A 25,623-nucleotide genomic window follows, 5' to 3' on the forward strand; every position below is an offset into this window, starting at 1 on the left:
TTTCAGTCGAGCTACTAGACTTATCCTGTGCTTGCTCCATCAGCTGAGCAAACATTCGCTGCATACTTTCACATAATTTCTCAACACTTGAATCCGCACCCTTGTCCTTGTCTTTGTCTCCCATGGTCACTAACTAGCAAGAGAACTAAGACTCACAGGTCACAAGTTTGTATCAGTCAAACTCACCACTACCAAATCAGCCCAGCAAACGAAGTTGCCCCAGCCACAGAAAAGAGAACTGAATCACAAAGGACTCAAACTGACCGGAATCTCAGCAACTTAAAGTGAGACCAGCACCGCACCGTATTCGTCGTTCTTCTCTGCCGAACCCTCGATCTTGCTTGGCTCCACCAAATCGCAAAGGATCTGAGCGAAGACGAGCTCCAGCCGCCACACGGCGGCAACACCTCAACGATGCGGCGTTACGACAGAGCGAGAGACGCACTAGGATCGTCTTGCTCCGATGCCATGTTGTAAATCAGAGAAATATTCAACAAATCTGGATTAGAAGATGGTAGAAGGAAGAACTAGAATGGGGAAAAGTCTGGAACGCCTTATCCAGCCTCCTCTTTCTCTGTATTCTATATAGATATGGTCTTTTACATCTTAGCCCCCTAACTGTTACATATTCACAAATTTACACAACTCAACACGCTCTCTATTAAACTCATCTTTGCACTAATTATTCCAAGAGTTGGAACCGATGGAAAAGGATGTGCAGTATATTTCAGAAACGCGCCGCACTGGTAGTATGCCCACTTGTTTGCGCAATGTTCTCACATGTGTCGGGAACGTGCATGCTTGCACTTGCATGCATCACAGACGGAATCAAACCTCATATCGCACATGGAGTTATCACATTTGTAATATTTCCCAGCCTAGCTAGCTGGAGTACTTGTTAGTTGGGAGTCGAGTGGGCAACGAGATCGTCTCGTTCCTCTCTAAATGGCTGCTTGGCCGCGGGACCTGTGGAACAATTGGTCCATCCAGATCCTGGTGCTCCTCAGCCTCGTTCTCCAAGTCACCCTCTTCCTCTTCGCCGGGATCCGCCGGCGTGGAGCGCACCCTGTGCTCCGGTTCCTGCTCTGGCTGGCGTACCAGCTGTCCGACTACATGGCGACGTACGCCCTCGGCCACCTCTCCCTCAAGGGCGCGGCCCGCGAGCACCCGATCGTCGCCTTCTGGGCGCCGTTCCTGCTGCTGCACCTCGGAGGCCCCGACAACATCACCGCCTACTCCCTGGAGGACAACAAGCTCTGGAAGCGCCACCTGCTGCACGCCACCCTTCAGGTCCTGGGAGCCGTGTACGTGCTCTACGAGCATGTCGCGGATGAGCGGCCTTTGCTCCGGCTTGCCTCCGCCTTGATGTTCACCGTCGGCGCCGTCAAGTACGGGGAGAAGACATGGGCGCTCATGCGCGGCAACCTCGACACCATCCGAGGCTCCGTCAAGAAGCAGCCGCCCGCCATGCACCGGCATTTCCACCCTCGCGACACAGTGTTCAAGAAGGAAGAGCTGGACGAGGAATCCCTGGTGAGACGAGCTCACTCGCTGTTCCACATCTGCAAGCGCGCCATAGTCGATTATCCAGTGATCGAAGATGATGCGGGGGATGGAGAAGAACGCACCACCAAAATGCTGTTCCAGGTGAAGCTATGGCGGCTGATGGAAACCGAGCTGTCTCTCATGTATGACATGTTGTACACCAAGGCGCCGGTTATCCACACCTGGTTCGGCTACTCGGTACGTATTGTCTCGCCGTTCGCCATTGGTGCCTCGCTCCTCTTGTTTAAGCTCGTCAGCAAGCACGCACACCGCGGAGCTGACGTGAATATCACCTACGTCCTGTATGGTGGAGCCTTGCTCATGGAGACCATGTCGCTGCTGAACGCGCTAGGCTCCTCCTGGACGTTCGCCTTCCTGAGCACCACCAAATGGCGATGGCTTCGGTACACGGCTCTGTGCAACGAGAGGTGGGACCAATTTAGGCGTCTAGTCGCATATCTTCACCATGTCGTGAGTTTTGGAGGAGGAAGCCGGTACAGATCAAGAAGGTGGTCACGTACCATGGGGCAGTACAACATGCTGCACTTCTGCACACGCTCTGGTAGTGCATTCACCAGGCCTCTGCTCGGCAGATTGTCCAAGATAGTGGGGCTGGGACTCAACGAGTGGGAGCATTACTCATGGGACATCGAGATGCCCAGCCATGTCAAGGATCGCATCACCCAACATATGCGCAAAATGTACATGGATGGGGAAGGGATTAACTCGCTGGGCATCCTCAGGACAAGGTGGGGCGAGGAACCACTGCTTCGCCAGGGCTTACTCCAAGGCATACTCAAGGACTCTCTTGGTGTCGAATTCCAGGAGTGCATCATCATCTGGCACCTCGGTACGGACGTCTTCCTCGTCAAGAGCAAGCGGGCGGCCGAGGAGGAGGCGTCGCTCGACGTCGAAGCGATCAAGGTGATCTCCAACTACATGATGTTCCTCCTCGTGCAACAGCCCGACATGCTACCAGGGCTCTCGCAGAATAGGCTGTATCAACGGACCTGCGAAAACCTAGTCAACATTCCTAGCCATAGGCGCCAAAGCATGGGCATCCGTGCTAAGCTCAAGAATCTACTCCGCCTGCACGATGATCCCGGTTCTAGTGCCAGGGTCGCCGACAGAGAGGAGCTTGCAAAGATCCTGTATGATGAGTATCAGAGCAAAGGTTTCAGCCATGATGCTCCTCGTCTCCCCTATGTAGCTAAGCTTGCAAAGCAGCTGCTGAGGATGGAGGGAGATGGCACGGCTGACTCGGTGAAACTTGTCCTTGATGTGTGGACGGACATTCTTTTCTACGCCAGCAACAAATGCAGCAGGAAGGCCCATGCCGAGAAGCTCAGCAGTGGTGGTGAGCTGACGACCATCCTCTGGCTCATGGCAGAACACTTCTACCAACTGTATTGTGAGAAAAACATGAAAGAAGAGAAGGATCAGTTAGCTTTACAAGGACAGGCATCAGCTAGCATTCAGGCAGGGAGATGATGAGGATGCTGATGATGATATATAGTTCTCACGCGTACTAGCACAATTTTATCTTATTTGTGTTCACGAAGGCTGAAGCCATGTAATTAAATTGTATCTCCCGTCTTCAACAAAGATCATCTCCTTGTTTCAAGACCGTCCTGCCCACACAGCCTGACAGGCGAAGTACTTTCCTTATGTTTACCAATGAACTTCGCCAGTGGGAGGGAGGGGGGGGGGGGGGGGGGGGGGTTCAGCGCGGAGGAGAAGGAAGCAGGAGGTTGAAGAAGAAATCTGTGCCGTTCATTTCGCATCCAATGGCTGGTCGAATAAACGGGATCCCCCCAGGCTCGCTAAGCTGGATCGGGTTTTTTTCAACTCGCGTTGGGATGCGCTCTTCCCTGACTCATCTCTCGCCTCGCGTCCCCGTACTACCTCGGATCACTTCCCCCTCGTCGCCTCTGTCTCCACTCGCCTCCCTCAGGCGGGGCGTTTCTTCTTCGAAAATTCGTGGTTGCTGGACCCTAGCTTCCTCCCCACGGTCTTACCTGCGTGGTCGCGTGTGCCCCGGTCCCCCTGTGCCGCGTCCCGTCTTGGCCGTCAGAAGAAAACTATCAGGTCTGCCGCCAAGGTATGGAAACGGCGCCACAAATTCATTCCTGTTTTTGATAACAACTGCAAGTTTCTGGTGGACCTGTTTGACTTCCTAGAGGAGCACCAGCGGCTCGCGGCTGCGGAGCTGGCATTGCGCGGCGACGCCCGTCTGGCCCTTGCCAACTCGGTGGCTCGCCAGGCTGCTTTCTGGAGGCAGCGTGGGAAATGCCGAGCCGTGGCTGAAGGGGACGAAAATACCGGCTACTTCCACGCCCGTGCTTCGCATCGCCGGCGTTGCAACACCATCCGGGTGCTCGCAGTGGGAGGGGGAGAGCTCGTCTCCCACAACGATAACGAGGCCGCCCTGAGACGCTTCTACGCCAACCTGCTGGGCCGGGCTCCCCACGCTTCGTGGGGGTTCGATCTGGCGGCGCTTTACGCTGGCGCTCCGATGGTCGATGGGGCTCCGCTGGTTGCGCCGTTTTCACGCTCCGAGGTCCGGGAGGCCGTCTTCGCTCTCGACAGGACCAGCGCGCCGGGGCCGGATGGGCTCGGCCCGGCCTTCTACCAGGCCGCCTGGAGCGTGGTCGCGGACGACCTGCTCGCCTTCTTCGACGCCGTCCACAACGGCACTGCTAGTCTCGGCGGGGTCAACCGCGCCCTCATCGCCCTCCTCCCCAAAAAGGAGGGGACCCCGGGGCCCGGCTACTTCCGTCCCGTCTCCCTTCAGAACGGTGACGTGAAGATCCTCTGTCGGGGGCTCACCACTCGGCTTCAGCGGCATATTGGGCTCTTGATCGACGATGACCAATCCGGGTTCCTGCCTGGGAGGAGTATCTCCGAGAATTTCGTCTACGCGGCGGAACTTATCCAATGTTGCAAGAAGAGGGGGGCGCCGACGCTGGTGTTCAAACTGGACTTCGCCAAAGCCTTCGACTTCATCGCCTGGCCCAGTCTTCGCCGGATCATGGAGGTGAGGGGGTTTCCCGCTAGGTGGTGTGACTGGATGGACCTCATCCTCTCGTCCTCCACGGCGGCGGTCCTCCTCAACGGGGTGCTCGGGCGGTGGTTCGTCGTCCGCAAGGGGCTGCGTCAGGGCGACCCCATGTCACCGTACCTCTTCCTCCTGGTCGCCGACATGCTCCAGCGCATGATCCGCTCCGACGCCGAACTGCAGCACCCTCTGGTCGATGGCGAGCCCCCCGTGGTGCTTCAGTATGCTAATGACACGCTTATCATCATGCGTGCGGCCCCCGAGGGCGCGGCCCGGCTGCGGATCGTCCTCGACCTCTTCGCCGAAGCTACCGGGCTTGTTATCAACTTCGTCAAGAGCACTCTGGTCCCCATGCATGTCGCCCCTGACGTGCTGGCGGCCGTTGTGGCGTCCTTCGAGTGCTCCGTCGGCTCCTTCCCCCAGACCTACCTGGGGCTGCTGCTCTCCAGCGACAAGCTTACAATGGAGGACTTCGCCCCGATGATCGCTAAGGTCGACCGCTACCTTGCCGGGTGGCAGGCGAGGCTGCTGTCGCCCGCAGGCCGCCTGGTGCTCATCAACGCGGTCCTTGACTCGCTCCCCACGTATGCCATGGCCGCCATGCGGCCGCCGCCCAAGGTCCTACATAAGCTCGACGGCCTACGACGCGCGTTCCTCTGGAATGTGGCGGATAGAGCGTCGGGCGCTCAGTGCCTCGTCGCCTGGGGTCAGGTCTGCCGGTCGAAGGCAGAGGGTGGTCTCGGGTTGCGCGCCCTGGGTGTGCAAAACGATTGCCTCCTACTCAAGCTGCTGCACTGCCTCCACTCCTGCACGCCGTCGAGATGGGCCTCCTGGGTCTGGGGCCAACTGGCGGGGCGGTCCCTCCTCGGTGCCGGGCGCACCCCTCTGGTGGGTGAGCACTGGTCGGCCCTCCCGCGGCTGCTCCCGGTGTACAGAGCTCTCACCAAGGTGACGGCGGGGGATGGGCGCTCGACCTCCTTCTGGCATGACCGCTGGCTCCCCTGCGGGCTTCTCCGGGCGGCCTTCCCCGCCCTGTTCACTCACGCTGCCTGCTCCGAGGTCACGGTTTGGGAGGCGCGCAACCGCGGCGTTCGCGCGCTGCTGGTGCCCCGGCTCACCCCGCGGGCGGACTGGGAGCTTGAGGCGGTTCAGCGTCTTGTGGAGGCATGCCCCCCTCTTCCTGAGCCCGACGTCCGGTCTGTCACGCTTTGTGTGGACCGTGGCGGTGGACTCTCCTCTCGGGGCGCATATGCTCTCTCCCACTACGGCGGGGTGGGCGCGCCCGCTGCCTCCTTCCTTTGGTCTTCCCGTGCCCCCTCATGAGTGAAGTTCTTCGGGTGGCTGCTCACCCAATCTCGTGTGCACACGCGGGACGTGCTGCTGCGTAAAACCATCCTCACCGTGGAGGAGGCTGGGTGCCCCTGCTGCAATGCGGAGCTCGAGACGGCCGACCACCTCATCTTCGGGTGTCCGTTCGCGGCGCAATTCTGGCATAGGATCGGGCTGCCCCCCGCCGCGGGCTCGGTCCATGAGCTTCACCGCTTCGATGCGTCGCCGGTCGTCGGCGACAACTCTCCTGCGAGCTTCGTCCTTCTCTGCTGCTGGTGGCTTTGGAAGCGCCGCAAGGCCTGTCGAGATGTCCCTGGTTGCTACGCTCAAGGCCTGTCAAGATGACGCGGTGCTCTGGCGTAGCCGGATGAAGACCGACGATCAGTTCCACATCGACGTTTGGTTGTCTGTCCTTGGCTGAGCCGCGTGACTCGCGAACTATGAGAGTTGCGCTCCGCTCTCGCCCCCTCTTGTAATGACTGTACTTTCTGGTGGCTTTGCCCGTTTACGCAATATATACAGGTGGTGGAAGGGCTTCCCTCCCCCCCCCCCCCCCCCCCCGGTGAAAATTCAAAAAAAAAATCGACAGACCCTAATATTTTTTTCCCAACTGACTAGCTTGTTCCTTTCGTGTCAGCGACCAAGAGTTACAGTGAGCGAATCGAGGGCTAGAATGTTATGAAACAAATCAGTAATGCACAGTGCATATGCATGTGCAACCTTGTACTCCCCTTTTTAGAGATTTCATTAAAAACTACATATTAATATATATGTAGACTTATTTTAGAGTATAGATTCACCAATTTTGTTTTGTATGTAGTCCGCATTGAAATGTCTAAAAGACTTATATTTACGAACGGAGGGAGTACATGTTACAAAGATGCATGTGATGCATAAGAATCTTGCATACAGTATTCAACAATCTTGTCCGTGTCAGTGCCAAGTGTGGGTATGCATTAATTTATATGTTATCCAGTGAGAGTAAACGAGCTACCAATCGATAAGCTGGCCCCTCAGATGAAAGCAAAGCACGTTGGGTAAGATGCTCATGCAGTGAGAGTACATGGGTGATTCCAGACCATCTCTGTATTTAACTCTTTGTTTTCCTTTTTGGCTTCTTCTGGGAAGTATTATGTCAGTATCTGTATTTTTCATGGCTATGGTCTATGGATGTTTCAGTTTGGGACTCAACTAGAGGGGCAGTTCAAGGATTTAAAGAGATAGTATTCAAAAATTTATAGACTATTTTTCTAAACCCTCAAGACATGTTTTTGGCACATCCAATTGATTATAGCATCATATTGTATTAATTGTTTGATATATAAAATATACTCCCATTGTTAAAAACGCTCTTATATTATGGGACAAAGGGAGTATAACGCAGAAAGCATAATATCATAAATCCGTTGGTTTCAGTAGAACTTGGAACTGTTCAAGAAATCGAAGTGGCAACATCTGGTATATGCAGAGGATATAGCGAAGTGATAAAAAAAACTTACAAGATAGCTTTTATATCATTTAGGCTTTAAAAATAAAGTAAGAGATGATGTTTTCATCATCAACTTGCAAGATTTTGTTAAACAGAGGATTGCCCTATTGGAATACAGCAGAAGATCAAATCTTCCATAACACTAAGCTCTCTAGATTACGATGAAGGTGTTTTGATTCTACTATACACTTCCCTTCAAAAAAATTTAGGATCACACGGGTATTTTGGAATCATTGCGATGTCGGTGTGACAGAATTCTGTTCTTGGTGCCTCCTGTGTGCCTAGACTTGTTCTGAGGAGTTGAGCTTCATGGTGTTCTTGTCACATTCGCTATCGTTTCAGTTCCTGAATACCAGAGGACGCCGACATCGAAATGCTTCTATACTTATTGTGGTGGAAAATAGTGTTGTGACTTATCCCCTGTACTGGGTAGAGATAGCACAGATGATCTGCCATGACTAGTATCGTTGTGTTTTCAAAGGTCTAAGGTACACACGTTTTTGAGGTTTCTTGGTTATGTGTTGAATGCAGTCGGAACATTGGAGCATAGTACCATGTGAGGAATTGTGTGAAGTTTTGTTCCGTGTAGCCGTGGGACCGGATTGCATAAGCAAGAAGTTTCGGGAGTTACTAGGTCGGAATTCAAGTAGTTACCCAGAATTGGCCTTCCAGCAAATGCATGAGGGGTTAAGTATTTGTTTCTGACTTATTCTGCGAGCCCAATCCTTTGTTTTGTTTTGGTTGTGGTCTTTGAGTTGCTTAGAAGTCAAGTGTTGATCCATACCTTTTCTAAGCGGCGTTCTCATATTTCTATGGGCGTGCTAATCCTTCTTGATCATTAAGATTGTCATGTAAATTCTTTTTCAACCGACGTGCTTCTCTTCAGGTTGATCCGATCATTTCAACGCTTGCAATATCAATTATTAGTTTTCTCAATGGCATTTGTTTGACCCGTCCCAAGTTGTCTTATTTTTTGTGGCACCCCGGCTAAAGGAGATTGGAACACCCTGTATTCCAGCCCAGAGATCAAGTCTTCTGCAATACGGCACTGCCTGGCATAGAACAAATCAACTCTTTATTACAAATCATATGGATACAAGGGTTCCAATATAACAGAGAATTACATCGGCACAACGACACTACGCCTGCCAAGGTTGCTCTATGCTAGCAGCAGAACAACTTGTAGCAGCGGAACAACGACGACAACGATGTACTCCACTCCGCAGGGACTCTGGCTGGAACGCATATCCTAGCAAGAAAACTCGGGATCCTCGGCAATAAAGCAAACACGGCATGACCTGCAAACTGGAATGACACGCCAGGTGAGTACTTTGAATGTACTCGCAAGCTCATAGCAACCAAAGCAATCAAGACAAGCAATATCATGGCATTTACAGGTTAAAGCAATGATGAACATGATACCACTAGCACATTTTAAGCATGGCATGAACTTATGAGCATGATGATACTAGTATGCAGCATGTTTAAATTATCATGATTCAACTTACTCTGTTCGGGGTTACCTCGTAAGCACCACATGTACCACTTACCATCGTGGACATCACACGATCACACCAGGATCAAATCAAGCTTGGTATTAACAATACCGTAGCAATTATTACGTGACCAGAAGGAGATTGATCCTTACCCATGATTATCGCATAACACCACAAACATCAACCAGCTTCGGTATCCACAATACCACTGTGATCCTCTCACGATCACATAAAGATCAACCAACTTCTTTCCTCGTCGAACCGGGGTTGTTATTATTCACATTATTATTACTGTTGACCCATAGTGTGACCTACTACGAATTGGGCCCATATCCGTGGGCATGGCTATCGATAGATGATGTCTACTACACAACCTTCTTCTTGTAGACGTTGTTGGGCCTCCAAGTGCAGAGGTTTGTAGGACAGTAGCAAATTTCCCTCAAGTGGATGACCTAAGGTTTATCAATCCGTGGGAGGCGTAGGATGAAGATGGTCTCTCTCAAGCAACCCTGCAACCAAATAACAAAGAGTCTCTTGTGTCCCCAAAACACCCAATACAATGGTAAATTGTATAGGTGCACTAGTTCGGCGAAGAGATGGTGATACAAGTGCAATATGGATGGTAGTTATAGGTTTTTGTAATCTGAAATTATAAAAACAGCAAGGTAACTAATGATAAAAGTGAGCACAAACGGTATTGCAATGATAGGAAACAAGGCCTAGGGTTCATACTTTCACTAGTGCAAGTTCTCTCAACAATAATAACATAATTGGATCATATAACTATCCCTCAACATGCAACAAAGAGTCACTCCAAAATCACTAATAGTGGAGCACAAACGAAGAGATTATGGTAGGGTACGAAACCACCTCCAAGTTATTCTTTCCAATCAATCCGTTGGGCTATTCCTATAAGAGTCACAAACAGCCCTAGAGTTCGTACTAGAATATCACCTTAAGACACAAATCAACCAAAACCCTAATGTCACCTAGATACTCCAATGTCACCTCAAGTATCCGTGGGTATGATTATACGATATGCATCACACAATCTCATATTCATCTATTCAACTAACACATAGAACCTCAAAGAGTGCCCCAAAGTCTCTACCGGAGAATCAAGACGAAAACGTGTGCCAACCCCTATGCATAGGTTCATGGGCAGAACCCGCAAGTTGATCACCAAAACATACATCAAGTGAATCACGTGATATCCCATTGTCACCACAGATACGCACGGCAAGACATACATGAGGTGTTCTCAAGTCATTAAAGACTGAATCCTATAAGATTACTTCAAAGTGAAAACTCAATCCATTACGAGAGAGTAGAGGGGGAGAATCAACATAAGATCCAACTTTAATAGCAAAGCTCACGATACATCAAGAACGTGCCAAATCAAGAACATGAGAGAGAGAGATCAAACACATAGCTATTGGTACATACCCTCAGCCCCAAGGGTGAACTACTCCCTCCTCGTCATGTAGAGCGCCGGGATGATGAAGATGGCCACCGGTGAGGGTCCCCCCTCCGGCAGGGTGCCGGAATAGGGTCCCTATTCGGTTTTGGTGGCTACAGAGGCTTGCGGCGGCGGAACTCCCGATCTATTCTGTTCACTGAAGTTTTTAGGGTATATGGGTATATATAGGAGGAAGAAGTACGTCGGTGGACCTCCGGGCTTTCCACGAGGCAGGGGGGCGCGCCCCCCACCCTCATGGGCAGCCCGGGACTTCCCTGGCGTGCACTCCAAGTTTTTTTGGTAGCTTTCCTTCAAAAAATAACTTCTCCAGTTGATTTCATTCCGTTTCGACTCCGTTTGATATTCTTTTCTTCAAAACACTAAAATAGGCAAAAAACAGCAATTCTGGGCTGGGCCTCCGGTTAATATGTTAGTCCCAAAAATAATATAAAAGTGGATAATAAAGCCCAATATTGCGTCTCCAACGTATCTATAATTTTTGATTGCTCCATGCTATATTATCTACTGTTTTGGACAATATTGGGCTTTATTATCCACTTTTATATTATTTTTGGGACTAACCTATTAACCGGGGGCCCAGCCCAGATTTGTTGTTTTTTGCCTATTTCAGTGTTTCGAAGAAATGGAATATCAAACGGAGTCCAAACGGAATGAAACCTTCGGGAACGTGATTTTCTCAACAAATATGATCCAGGAGACTTGGACCCTCCGTCAAGAAAGGAGGGAGGCGGTGACGAGGGTGGAGGGCGCGCCCCCTAGGGCGCGCCCCCTGCCTCGTGGGCCCCTGAAAGCTCCACCGACGTACTCCTTCCTCCTATATATATACCTACGTACCCCCAAACGATCAGATACGGAGCCAAAAACCTAATTCCACCGCCGCAACCTTCTGTACCCATGAGATCCCATCTTGGGGCCTGTTCCGGAGCTCCGCCGGAAGGGGAATCCACCATGGAGGGCTTCTACATCATCACCATAGCCCCTCCGATGAAGTGTGAGTAGTTTACCTCAGACCTTCGGGTCCATAGTTAGTAGCTAGATGGCTTCTTCTCTCTTTTTGGATCTCAATACAATGTTCTCCCCCTCTCTCGTGGAGATCTATTTGATGTAATCTTGTTTTTGCGGTGTGTTTGTTGAGGCCGTTGAATTGTGGGTTTATGATCAAGATTATCTATGAGCAATATTTGAATCTTCTCTGAATTCTTTTATGTATGATTGGTTATCTTTGCAAGTATCTTCGAATTATCAGTTTGGTTTGGCCTACTAGATTGGTTTTTCTTGCAATAGGAGAAGTGCTTAGCTTTGGGTTCAATCTTGCGGTGTCCTTTCCCAGGGCACGTATTGTATAGTTGCCATCGAGGATAACAAGATGGGGTTTTTATCATATTTCATGAAATTATCCCTCTACATCATGTCATCTTGCTTAAGGCGTTACTCTGTTTTCATTAACTTAATACTCTAGATGCATGCTGGATAGCGGTCGATGAGTGGAGTAATAGTAGTAGATGCAGGCAGGAGTCGGTCTACTTGTCTCGTACGTGATGCCTATATACATGATCATACCAAGATACTCTCATAACTATGCTCAATTCTGTCAATTGCTCAACAGCAATTCGTTCACCCACCGTAGAAATATTTATGCTCTTAAGAGAAGCCACTAATGAAATCTATGGCCCCCGGGTCTATTCTCATCATATCAATCTTCAATCACTTTATTATTGCTTTGCTTTTTTACTTTGCTTTTTATTTTACCTTGCATATTTATTATCTATCATCTCTATCAGATCTCACTCTCGTAAGTGACCGTGAAGGGATTGACAACCCCTAATCGCGTTGGTTGCATGGAGCTATTTGTTTTGTTTAGCTACGAGGGACTCGCGCGTGGCCTCCTACTGGATTGATACCTTGGTTCTCAAAAACCAAGGGAAATAGTTACGCTACTTTGCTGCATCATCCTCTCCCTTCGGGGAAATCCAACGCCGTGCTCAAGAGGTAGCAGAGACATATCAATAGATTATACACTCAGCAGAGGTTAGTACACTGTACCTACACTACGGAACCCAAGGCCTCGTGCCCCCATTCAGGAGGACCAACTGCGTTCCGAAAAAACCGATCTATTGCGTGACACTCTCCCGGCCACTCCGACAAACTCCCCTTTGGGCTAAGTCATGGGTGGCCCCGATGTCACCTCGTGACATCCAACGACCACCGTATGCAACGGATATGGCAAGCACATTCTCTATGTATCATCTGAATTGTACTACACATACTACAAAACCTGTAGCACATGTTGCACCCAAGATAGTTTTCCAAAATGTCTTGTACATGAAAAACTTGGCATACTCGCCTTAGTCATCGAGACACTGGGTTGAAACTGGAACTATCAACAATTCCAATAGTTTATGATTATTATGATGCTAAATTCTAACAATATTTGGATTTTGTGTGCACTACATGTGACATAGGGAAGCTAATTTTAAGGCTCACGCACCTTAAAGTCTACGGTGAACCACTCAGACTCCTTGAATGCATGAAGTTGAGGTAAGTGGTTCTTCCCATCCAATGACTAGACTATTCAGGTGTTTAATGGTTCTAAAAGACACATCTATATTATGGTCTCCCGTGTGGTTTATACACACGAAACCATTGACTCATTATCCTGACATCGATTTCAAGCAAATCGAATGGATAACATTGCAGAATTCTTCTTGAGTGCCTTCATATGGCCCTCGGATTGAACTTTACCAATTTGTCCTAATGTCTAGACTCAAAATGGTTTGGTAGAATTCTTTATCCAAAGAGTTAAGCTCATTGCATTATCTTTACTTTGGAATTGCAACTTACCAACTTTACGTTGGAGTCATGCAGTTTTACATGCTCATGACCAAACTGCATAATATTATTCTCCTCTATCTTTGATACGTGGAAATCTACCAACACTACTGGAATCTGGTAATTTGCCGTCTGCCACCTCTTTTCCGTCCGCTTCCACATAGCGGACGGCAAAGAATGTGCAGATGGCAAAATGCTATTTGCCGGTAGCTGCTTCCTTGCCGTCGGCCAGCTGACGGCAAAGAGCTAGAAGGCAGATGGCAAAGAGCCAGGTGGGCCCCATAGGGCACGACATGGCTAGGTCAGATTCTTTGCCATCCGCTAGCTGATGGCAAAAGAGGTTATTTCGTTGTCGTCTGCTGGCGGACGGCAATGTTAGTCCTTTGCCGTCTGCTTGCAGACGGCAAAGAGGAGACATGGGCCAGCCCTAACGGTGGCCCTCGTTGCCGTATGCTAACAAACGACAAAGAAGGCCCACTTAACGGTCCAAGCCGTCTCCCCCCTTGAGGGAGTCCTGGATTAGGGGGTCTCCCGACAGCCGGACTATATCCTTTGGCCGGACTGTTGGACTATGAAGATACAAGATTGAAGACTTCGACCCGTGTCCGGATGGGACTCTCCTTGGCGTGGAAGGCAAGCTTGGCAATACGGATATGTAGATCTCCTCCTTTGTAACTGACTCTGTGTAACCCTAGCCCCCTCCGGTGTCTATATAAACCGGAGGGTTTTAGTCCAGAGGACGAACAACAATCATACCATAGGCTAGCTTCTAGGGTTTAGCCTCTACGATCTCGTGGTAGATCAACTCTTGTAATACTCATATCATGAAGATCAATCAAGCAGGAAGTAGGATATTACCTCCATCGAGAGGACCCGAACCTGGGTAAACATCGTGTCCCCCGCCTCCTGTTACCATCCGCCTTAGACGCACAGTTCGGGACCCCCTACCCGAGATCCGCTGGTTTTGACACCGACATTGGTGCTTTCATTGAGAATTCCACTGTGTCGTCACCATAAGGCCTGATGGCTCCTCCAATCATCGGTATCGATGCGGTCCTGGGTGAGATCTTCCTCCCCGGACAGATCTTCGTATTCGGCGGCTTCGCACTGTGGGCCAACTCGCTTGGCCATCTGGAGCAGATCGAGAGCTACGCCCCTGGCCACCAGGTCAGGTTCGGAAACTTGAATTACACTGCCGACATCCACGGAGAATTGATCTTCGACAGATTCGAGCCCATGCCAGGCGCGCCGCACAATCACGATGAGCATGATTTAGCTCTGCCGTCAGATAGTGTTCCGGGGATCGCACCAGCAACTACTCTGGCCTTCAATTCGGAGCAAGTTGCGCTATCCGAGGACGGGTGGATAGACCCCGCCATGGAGGCCGCACTCTTAGCGGCGATAGAGCCGGATACTGACTTCACCCCTTACGAGAGCCGTGATGCCGAACCACTGGATTCGTCCCCGGCCACGGACTCCAAGCAGCCTGCGCCCGTACCTATCGAATCTGATTGGGCGCCGATCATGGAGTTTACCTCCGCGGATATGTTTCAGCACTCGCCTTTCGGCGACATGCTAAATTCATTAAGCTCTCTCTCCTTGTCGGGAGAACCTTGGCCGAACTATGTCCGGCTAGAATGGGATGCAGACGACGAAGAAATTTGCTGCCCACCCACCACCCACATAGTAGCCACTGTCGACGATTTAACTGACGAGCTCGACTTCGACTCCAAAGACATCGATGGTATGGGCGACGACGCATGAGACGAACAGGAACCACCGCCCACAGGGCGCTGGACCGCCACCTCATCATAAGATATATATATATATATATATGGTGGATACCCCCAAAGAAGGCAATGGCGACAAGACAGCGGAGGATGACCCCTCCAAGAAGAAACCCAAGCGCCGACGTCAGCGGCGCCGCTCTAAGTCCCGCCAGCAAAAGCAGTGATACCAGCACAAGAGACAATAACACTCCGGATAGTGCCGAAGACGATGACAACCCCCTCCAGCCAGATTTACAGTAGGAGGATGAACAAGCTACCCCTCCAGAACAGGCAGCAAATGGAGAAACGGAGGATGATAATTACATGCCTCTCTCTGAAGACGAGGTGAGCCTCAGCAATGAAGAATTTATCGTGTCTGAGGATCCCATCGAGCAGGAGCGCTTCAAGCGCCGGCTGATACGTCTCCAATGTATCTATAATTTTTGATTGCTCCATGCTATATTATCTACTGTTTTGGACTATATTGGGCTTTATTTTCCACTTTTATATTATTTTTGGGACTAACCTATTAACCGGGGGCCCAGCCCAGAATTGCTGTTTTTTTTTCCTATTTCAGTGTTTCGAAGAAACGGAATATCAAACGGAGTCCAAACGGAATAAAACCTTTGAGAACGTGATTTTCTCACCGAACGTGATCCAGGAGACTTGGACCCTACTCGAAGGGAGCCAAGAGGCCGTCATGAGGGTGGGAGGCGCGCCCCCTGCCTCGTGGGCCCCTCGGAGCTCCACCGATGTACTCCTTCCTCCTATATATACCTACGTACCCCCAAACGATCAGATACGGAGCCAAAAACCTGATTCCACCGCCGCAACTTTCTGTATCCACGAGATCCCATGTTGGGGCCTGTTCCGGAGCTCCGCCGGAGAGGGTCGTCATCACGGAGGGCTTCTACATCATCATAGCCCCTCTGATGAAGTGTGAGTAGTTTACCTCAGACCTTCAGGTCCATAGTTAGTAGCTAGATGGCTTCTTCTCTCTTTTTGGATCTCAATACAATGTTCTCCCCCTCCCTCGTGGAGATCTATTCGATATAATCTTCTTTTTGCGGTGTGTTTGTTGAGACCGGTGAATTGTGGGTGTATGATCAAGTCTATCTATGAATAATATTTGAATCTTCTCTGAATTCTTTTATGTATGATTGGTTATCTTTGTAAGTCTCTTCGAATTATCAGTTTGGTTTGGCCTACTAGATTGGTTTTTCTTGCCATGGGAGAAGTGCTTAGATTTGGATTCGATCTTGCGGTGTCCTTTCCCAGTGACAGAAGGGCCAGCAAGGCACGTATTGCATCGTTGCCATCGAGGATAACAAGACGGGGTTTATTTCATATTGCATGAATTTATCTCTCTACATCATGTCATCTTGCTTAAGGCGTTACTCTGTTTCTAACTTAATACTCTAGATGCATGTTGGATAGCGGTCGATGAGTGGAGTAATAGTAATAGTGGAGTAATGGTTCTGTCCAACGTATCTATAATTTTTGATTGCTCCATGCTATATTATCTTCTGTTTTGGACATTATTGGGCTTTATTATTCACTTTTATATTATTTTTTGGGACTAATCTATTAACCGGAGGCCCAGCCCAGAATTGCTTATTTTTGCCTATTTCAGAGTTTCGTAGAAAAAGAATATCAAACGGAGTCCAAACGGAATGAAATCTTCGGGAACGTGATTTTCGGAACGAACGTGATCCAGAGGACTTGGACCCTACGTAAAGAAATCAACCAGGAGGGCACGAGGTAGGGGGGCGCCAACCCCCCTGGGCGCGCCCTCCACCCTCGTGGGCCCCCTGTTGCTCCACCGACGTACTCCTTCCTCCTATATATACCTACGTACCCCCAAACTACCAGATACGGAGCCAAAAACCTAATTCCACCGCCGCAACGTTCTGTACCCGTGAGATCCCATCTTGGGGCCTGTTCCGGAGCTCCGCCGGAGGGGGCATCGATCACAGAGGGCTTCTACATCAACACCATAGCCTCTCCGATGAAGTGTGAGTAGTTTACCTCATACCTTCGGGTCCATAGTTATTAGCTAGATGGCTTCTTCTCTCTTTTTGGATCTCAATACAATGTTCTCCCCCTCTCTAGTGGAGATCTATTCGATGTAATCTTCTTTTGCAGTGTGTTTGTTGAGACCGATGAATTGTGGGTTTATGATCAAGTTTATCTATGAACAATATTTGAATCTTCTGAATCCTTTTATGCATGATTGGTTATCTTTGCATGTCTCTTCGAATTACCAATTTGGTTTGGCCTACTAGATTGATCTTTTTGCAATGGGAGAAGTGCTTAGCTTTGGGTTCAATCTTGCGGTGTCCTTTCCCAGTGACTGTAGGGGAAGCAAGGCACGTATTGTATTTTTGCCATCGAGGATAACAAGATGGGGTTTATATCATATTGCATGAGTTTATCCCTCTACATCATGTCATCTTGCTTAAAGCATTACTCTGTTCTTATGAACTTAATACTCTAGATCCATGCTGGATTGCGGTCTATGTGTGGAGTAATAGTAGTAGATGCAGGCAGGAGTCAGTCTACTTGTCTCGGACGTGATGCCTATATACATGATCATACCTAGATATTCTCATAACTATGCTCAATTCTGTCAATTGCTCAACAGTAATTTGTTCACCCACCGTAGAATACTTATGCTCTTGAGAGAAGCCACTAGTGAAACATATGGCCCCCGGGTCTATTCTCATCATATCAATCTCCATCACTTTAATTTTGCTTGGCTTTTTACTTTGCCTTTTACTTTTTACTTTGCATCTCTATATCAAAAATACCAAAAATATTATCTATCATCTCTATCAGATCTCACTCTCGTAAGTGACCGTGAAGGGATTAACAACCCCTAATCGCGTTGGTTGCGAGGAGCTATTATTCTTGTGTAGGTACGAGGGACTTGAGTGTGGCCTCCTACTGGATTGATACCATGGTTCTCAAAAACTGAGGGAAATACTTACGCTACTCTGCTGCATTATCCTTTCCTCTTCGGGGAAATCCAAAACAAGCTCAAGAGGTAGCACCGGCTTATAGCCACAGTAAACAGCCTGAAGAAAAAGCAGCAACAACTTCGAGCTGATCAAGATTTGCTAGCAAACAGATGGACCGAAGTCCTTGCGGCCGAGGAATACGAACTCGAACGCCCCTCCAAGAGTTACCCAAAACGTAGGTCGCTTCTCGATGAGGAAGCAGTGAAACCTACTTCACCAGCGTACGACGCGGCTGACCGGCCACCGCGTGGCCGAGATAGAGAGGCGTTTCAGCCTGAAGTTGAGCCTGCACCCCGCCACCACTCAAATAAAAATGCCAAGGCCCGGGGCAACACGCGGGACCTGCGATACGAACTAGAAAGCAGGGCAAAACATGCAAGATCGATATACAGGTCACGAGGGTGCGCACCAATGCGGGACGACGACCGTCACGCCGGATACACTAAAAGTAAATCCGGGTGGGCCGAATACAGCAGACAAGACCCATATGAACTGCGTTGTGATATAACCCGGCACAGAGGCGCCGCACACCCCCTATGCTTAACTGATGAAGTTATGGATCACGAATTCCCGGAGGGTTTTAAACCCGTAAATATCGAATCGTACGATTGTACAACAAATCCCGCAGTATGGATTGAGGATTTCCTCCTCCATATCCACATGGCCCGCGGTGATGATCTACATGCTATTAAGTACCTCCCACTCAAACTCAAAGGACCAGCTCGGCATTGGCTGAATAGCTTGCAAGCAGACTCCGTCGGCAGTTGGGAGGATTTGGAAGATGCATTTCTCGACAACTTCCAAGGCACTTATGTGCGACCACCAGATGCTGACGACTTGAGCCATATAACTCAGCAGCTAGGGGAATCGGCCAGGCAATTCTGGACATGGTTCCTAACTAAGAAAAACCAAATCGTCGACTGTCCGGACACAGAGGCCTTAGCGGCATTCAAGCATAACATCCGCGACGAGTGGCTTACCCGACACCTCGGCCAAGAGAAGCCGAAATCCATGGCAGCCCTCACGAAAGTCATGACCCGCTTTTGCATGGGCAAAGACAGCTGGCTGGCTCGCAGAAATAGCACATCAATGAATACTGGCAATTCAGATGCCAAAGATAACAACGGCAGACCACGTCGCAGCAAATACAAACGCCGCAACAACGGCGACAATGCCGAGGACACGGCAGTCAATGCCGGATTCAGTGGTTCCAAATCTGGTGAACGGAAGAAGCCGTTCAAAAGAAGCAATCCGGGCCCATCCAGTTTGGACCGCATACTCGATCGCTCGTGCCAATCATACCAACAGAGAATGCTGGGTGTTCAAGCAGGCCGGCAAGTTAAAAGCCGAAAGCAAGGACAAGGGGCTGCATAGCGACGACGAAGAAGAGCCCCGAGAGCCGAACACAGGAGGACAGAAGAAATTTCCTCCACAAGTGAAAACGGTAAACATGATATACGCAACCTATATTCCTAAGCGGGAGCAGAAGCTTGCACTAAGGGACGTCTATGCGATGGAGCCAGTCGCCCCAAAATTCAACCCGTGGTCTTCTTGTCCGATCACTTTCGATCGCAGGGACCATCCCACAAGTATCCATCATGGCGGTTCTGCCGCATTGGTCCTTGACCCTATCATTGACGGATTTCACCTCACCCGAGGCCTTATGGACGGTGGCCGTAGCCTGAACCTTCTTTATCAGGATACAGTGCGCAAAATGGGCATAGACCCTTCAAGGATCAAACCCACTAAAACCACCTTCAAAGGTGTCATCCCAGGTGTAGAGGCCTGTTGTACAGGCTCAATCACACTGGAAGTGGTCTTCGGATCTCCGGATAAGTTCCGAAGCGAGGACTTTATCTTCGACATTGTCCCGGTCCGCAGTGGCTATCACGCACCGCTCGGACGAACCGCATTCGCCAAATTCAATGCGGTACCGCATTATGCATACCTCAAGCTCAAAATTCCAGGACCTCGGGTGGTTATAACAGTCAATGGAAACACAGAACGCTCGCTCCGCACTAAGGAGCACACTGCGGCCCTCGCAGTAGAGGTACAAAGCAGCCTTTTAAGGCAAATCGCCAATTCAGCGATAAAGCCCCCGGACACTGTTGGTGTCAAAACCGGCGGATCTCAGGTAGGGGGTCCCGAACTATGCGTCTAGGCGGATGGTAACAGGAGACAAAGGACACGATGTTTTTACCCAGGTTCGGGGCCTCTCGATGGAGGTAAAACCCTACTCCTGCTTGATTAATATTGATGATATGGGTAGTACAAGAGTAGATCTACCATGAGATCAAGGAGCCTAAACCCTAGAAGCTAGCCTATGGTATGATTGTTGTTCGTCCTACGGACTAAAACTGAGGGAGTCCTGGATTAGGGGGTGTTCGGGTAGCCGGACTATACCTTCAGCTGGACTCCTGGACTATGAAGATACAAGATTGAAGACTTCGTCCCGTGTCCGGATGGGACTTTCCTTGGCGTGGAAGGCAAGCTTGGTGATGCGGATATTCAAGATCTCCTTTCATTGTAACCGACTCTATGTAACCCTAACCCTCTCCGGTGTCTATATAAACCGGAGGGTTTTAGTCCGTAGGCAATCAACTCCATATACAACAATCATACGATAGGCTAGCTTCTAGGGTTTAGCCTCCTTGATCTCGTGGTAGATCTACTCTTGTACTACCCATATCATCAATATTAATCAAGCAGGACGTAGGGTTTTACCTCCATCGAGAGGGCCCGAACCTGGGTAAAACATCGTGTTCCCTGCCTCCTGTTACCATCCGGCCTAGACGCACAGTTCGGGACCCCCTACCCGAGATCCGCCGGTTTTGACACCGACATTGGTGCTTTCATTGAGAGTTCCTCTGTGTCGTCGCCTTTAGGCCCGATGGCTCCCTTGATCATCAACAACGATGCGGTCCGGGGTGAGACTTTTCTCCCCGGACAGACCTTCGTCTTCGGTGGCTTCGCTCTGCGGGCCAATTCGCTTGGCCACCGGGAGCAGATCGAAAGCTACGCCCCTGGCCATCAAGTCAGGTTTGGAAGCTTAAACTACACGGCTGACATCCGCGGAGACTTGATCTTCAACAGGTTCGAGCCACAGCCAAGCGCGCCGCACTATCTCGAGGGGCATGATCTAGCTCTGCCTCCGGACAGTGCCCTGCAGGCCGCACACGCATCGCTTTCGACCACTAACTCGGAGCCTATTGCGCCAATCGAGGACGAGCGGTTGGACGTCACCTCGGGGGCTGAGATCTCAAAGGCGATCGAGCCGAACGCTAGCCCCGCACTCTGCATGACCCGTGACTCCGAGGATCCGGACTCCTACCCGGACTACGAACTCCCCGCGCCCCTGCCGATCAAATCCGATTGGGCGCCGATAATGGAGTTCACCACCGCAGACATCTTTCAGCACTCGCCTTTTGGCGTCATCCTGAATTCTCTTAAGTCTCTCTCTTTATCAGGAGAGCCCTGGCCGGATTACGATCAGCGAGGATGGGATACGGACGATGAAGAAATTCAAAGCCCACCCACCACCCACTTTGTAGCCACTGTCGATGATTTAATCGACGTGCTTGACTTCGGCTCCGAAGACATCGACGGTATGGACGACGATGTAGGAGACGAATAGGAACCAGCACCTGTAGGGCGCTGGAAGGCCACCTCGTCATATGACATATATATGGTGGATACTCCAAAAGATGGAGATGGCGATGGAACAGTGGGGGATGACACCCCCAAGAAACAGCCAAAGCGCCGGCGACAGCGGCGCCGCTCTAAATCCCGCCAAAGCAAAAACGGTGATTCCGGCACGGGAGATAATACTACCCCGGATAGCGCCGAAGAACAGCCACCTCAGCAAGATTCGGCACAGGAAGATGGAGAAGCCAGCCCTCATGAGAGAGCGGCAGACCGAGCGGTCGAGGATGATAACTATATGCCTCCCTCCAAAGATGAGGCAAGCCTCGATGACGACGAATTCGTCATACCATCAGACCCCGCCAAGCAAGAGCGTTTCAAACGCAGGCTTTTAGCCACGGCAAGCAGCCTCAAGAAAAAGCAGCAACAGCTTAGAGCTGCCCAAGATTTGCTAGCTGACAGATGGACTGAAGTCCTTGAGGCCGAAGAGTATGAACTCGAACGCCCTTCCAAGAGTTACCCAAAGCGCAGGCCGCTACCCCGATCAGAGGAGGAAGCACCCACATCACCAGCGCACGACATGGCAGACCGGCCACCTCGTGGCCGTGAAAGAGAGGCCTCTCGGCCCTCCACCCAAGCCATGCCCCGATGCCGCTCAACTAAGGCACGGGAAAATGTGCCAGACCTGCGAGACGTACTAGAGGATAAGGCAAGACAAACAAGGTTGATCTACGGATCGGCAAGCGCCCTACGGCACGTGACGATGATATTCACTCCGGATACTACAAATCCGGCCGGGCCGAACACAACAGACATAGCTCTTCCGAGCTGCGTCGTGATATAGCCCAGTACAGAGGCGCCGCACACCCGCTATGCTTCACAAATGAAGTAATGGATCATAAAATCCCAGAGGGTTTCAAACTCGTAAACATCGAATCATACGATGGCACAACAGATCCGGCGGTATGGATCGAGGATTATCTCCTTCACATCCACATGTCACGCGGCGATGATCTACACGCCATCAAATACCTCCCGCTCAAACTTAAAGGACCGGCCCGGCATTGGCTTAACAGCTTGCCAGCAGACTCAATCGGTTCTTGGGAGGACTTGGAAGCCGCATTCCTCGACAACTTCCAAGGCACTTACGTGCGACCACTAGATGCCGACGACTTAAGCCACATAATTCAGCAGCCAGAGGAATCGGCCAGACAATTCTGGACACGGTTCCTAACAAAGAAAAACCAGATAGTCGACTTTCCAGATGCAGAGACCCTAGCAGCCTGCAAGCATAACATCCGCGACGATTGGCTCGCCCGGCACCTGGGACAGGAAAAGCCGAAATCTATGGCAGCCCTCACGACACTCATGACCCGCTTTTGCGCGGGAGAAGACAACTGGCTCGCTCGCAGTAACAACTTATCAAAGAACCCTGGTAATTCGGATACCAAGGACAAAAGTGGCAGGACACGTCGGAATAAGCAAAAACGCCGCGTTAGCAGCGACAACAATGAAGACATGGCAGTCAATGCCGGATTCAAAGGCTATAAATCCATTCAGCGGAAAAAGCCATTCAAAAAGAATACTCAGGGCCCGTCCAGTTTGGACCGAATACTCGACCGCTTGTGCCAAATACATGGCACCCCCGAAAGGCCAGCCAATCACACTAACAGAGATTGTTGGGTGTTCAAGCAGGCAGGCAAGTTAAGAGCCGAAAACAAAGACAAGGGGCTGCACAGCGACGACAAGGAGGAGCCCAAGCCACCGAACAACAATGGACAGAAGGGCTTTCCCCCACAAGTGCGGACGGGGAACATGATATACGCAACCCACATTCCCAAGCGGGAGCGGAAGTGTGCGCTACGGGACGTATACGCGATGGAGCCACTCGCCCCAAAGTTCAACCCATGGTCCTCCTGCCCGATCACTTTTGATCGAAGGGACCATCCCACTAGCATCTGTCATGGCGGCTTCGCCGCATTGGTTCTCGACCCAATCATCGACGGATTTCATCTCTCAAGAGTCCTCATGGATGGCGGCAGTAGCCTGAACCTGCTTTATCAGGATACAATGCGGAAAATGGGCATAGTCCCCTCAAGGATTAAGCCCACAAAAACGACCTTTAAAGGCATTATACCAGGTGTAGAAGCCAACTGTACAGGCTCAGTAACACTTGAGGCGGTCTTCGGATCCCCGGATAATTTCCGAAGCGAAGAGTTAATCTTCGATATAGTCCCGTTTCGCAGTGGCTATCACGCCCTGCTCGGACGAACCGCATTTGCAAAGTTCAATGCGGTGCCGCACTACGCATATCTCAAGCTCAAGATGCCAGGCCCTCGAGGAGTAATCACGGTCAACGGAAACACCGAACGCTCCCTCCGTACGGAGGAGCACACGGCGGCTCTCGCAGCGGAAGTACAAAGTAGCCTTCTTAGGCAATTCTCCAGTCCGGCCGTTAAAAATCTAGACACTGCCAAGCGCGCCCGGAGTAACCCACAGCAGGACCGCCTGGCACACTCTGAACAAGCGTAGCAATGCGGCCCCAACCCCAGCCCTCGCGTACATAACTACGCCCTTGAAATACCATGGGCACAGGGGAAGGGGCACAATAATGGCATGCCCAAAATACGGCTTAAAACGTACTAGGGGCTGCCGGATTCTTTTTTTTTTAATTTTTACTTTCAGGACTCCATACTTCGGACGACCTGTTCGGCAATTCGACTACCGCACAAACGATGCAAGATCCAGGGAGGCAGAAAAGCCATGCCGCATTATGGAAGTCCCAGGTGGTCTCTGTTACGAGCGGTATACCTGTTTTAAATATAATCCGCGGCCTGCCCCTGGTTTGGACATACTAAATAGTCCAATATCTTTTGCTTGCCGCACTATTTGTATCGTTCGGCTTTGATAAATAGCCTCTCTATAAACAATGCATAGCTTTCTGTCTATTTTTTGCATTATCTTCTTTTCACATATATGTTCATGACATGATTGCACCCGTACACCATGGTACGGCAAACACGATAGGGGCTTCAGTACCCCTCATAATGGTGTGAGAAGTTCGTACACTTTCACAAGTGCGGCACCCCGAACTTATAGCACTATATGCATCAGCTCCGAATCATGATTTGGGTCAATAGTTGGGTTTGCCCGGCTCCTATGTTTTGGTGCCTTACGTTCCGCTCTATCGGCTAAGGTAGCACTAGGAGAACCACTGCGATTGTGCCCCGGTTCAGCTGGGTTAAGCACCTCAGTGGAGAAAGCTAAAACTGACTGTCATGATGTGGCGAGAGACCGGTCGCTGTTCGAGAGGTTTTTCGAGTCCCTAAAGGCTTATGCCGCTTCGAGTGAGGAGCTGGCTTTGTCCGGCCAAGGCGAGGATAGCGCCCCGAACTCGGTCTTGCGAACTAGGGGCTTCGCCGAAATTTAAAATTATAGAGTTCTATGGCTAAGTGAGAGTGTTCAAGCATTATAGTCCAATTGCCTGGTTCGTTGTGCTGAGCACCTCCCTCGAAGGACCCAACTATGGGAAAAAGAGCGCTCAGGTGTATCCCGAACACCCCAGCACTAGTGGCATGGGGGCAGAAGCCGACGGCTGGCCATCTCTCAATTTTTGATAAATGGCCACATAGAAAGTAATATTTTAAATTCAATAAGCATTGCTTGGCGCATATGAACAAGTTTTTAGTGCACAAGATAAACACGAGCGAGTTCATTCAAAAATTACATCCTTGGTACATTCATTCGCCACAAGGCGGGCACCCGCAAGAACATCCTTATAGTAGTTCTCGGGCTTGCGATGCTCCTTCCCCGGTGGCGGCCCGTACCTCACAAGCTTGTCACCGTCCAGGTCACCCCAGTGCACCTTTGCACGGGCGAGGGCCCTACGGGCACCTTCGATGCAGACGGAGCGCTTGATGACCTCGAGCCTTGGACAGGCCTCCACCAGTCGCCGCACCAGCCCGA

The 25,623-nt window shown here is 50.4% G+C and overlaps 1 protein-coding gene across 1 annotated transcript; it reads left to right on the forward strand.

Annotated features, from left to right (window-relative positions):
- The first annotated feature begins 927 nt into the window (after window positions 1-927).
- LOC125526912 (uncharacterized) lies at window positions 928-3,062 on the forward strand. Its single transcript, XM_048691514.2, has one exon. It carries the CDS (start codon window positions 946-948, stop codon window positions 3,034-3,036), a length of 2,091 nt encoding a protein of 696 aa, XP_048547471.1. The 5' UTR covers window positions 928-945; the 3' UTR covers window positions 3,037-3,062.
- Window positions 3,063-25,623: the final 22,561 nt, after the last annotated feature.

Source organism: Triticum urartu, chromosome 3A (genome assembly GCF_056163025.1).
Source record: "Triticum urartu cultivar PI428250 chromosome 3A, HENAU_Tu73, whole genome shotgun sequence".
In the NCBI taxonomy this organism is placed as follows: domain Eukaryota; kingdom Viridiplantae; phylum Streptophyta; class Magnoliopsida; order Poales; family Poaceae; genus Triticum; species Triticum urartu.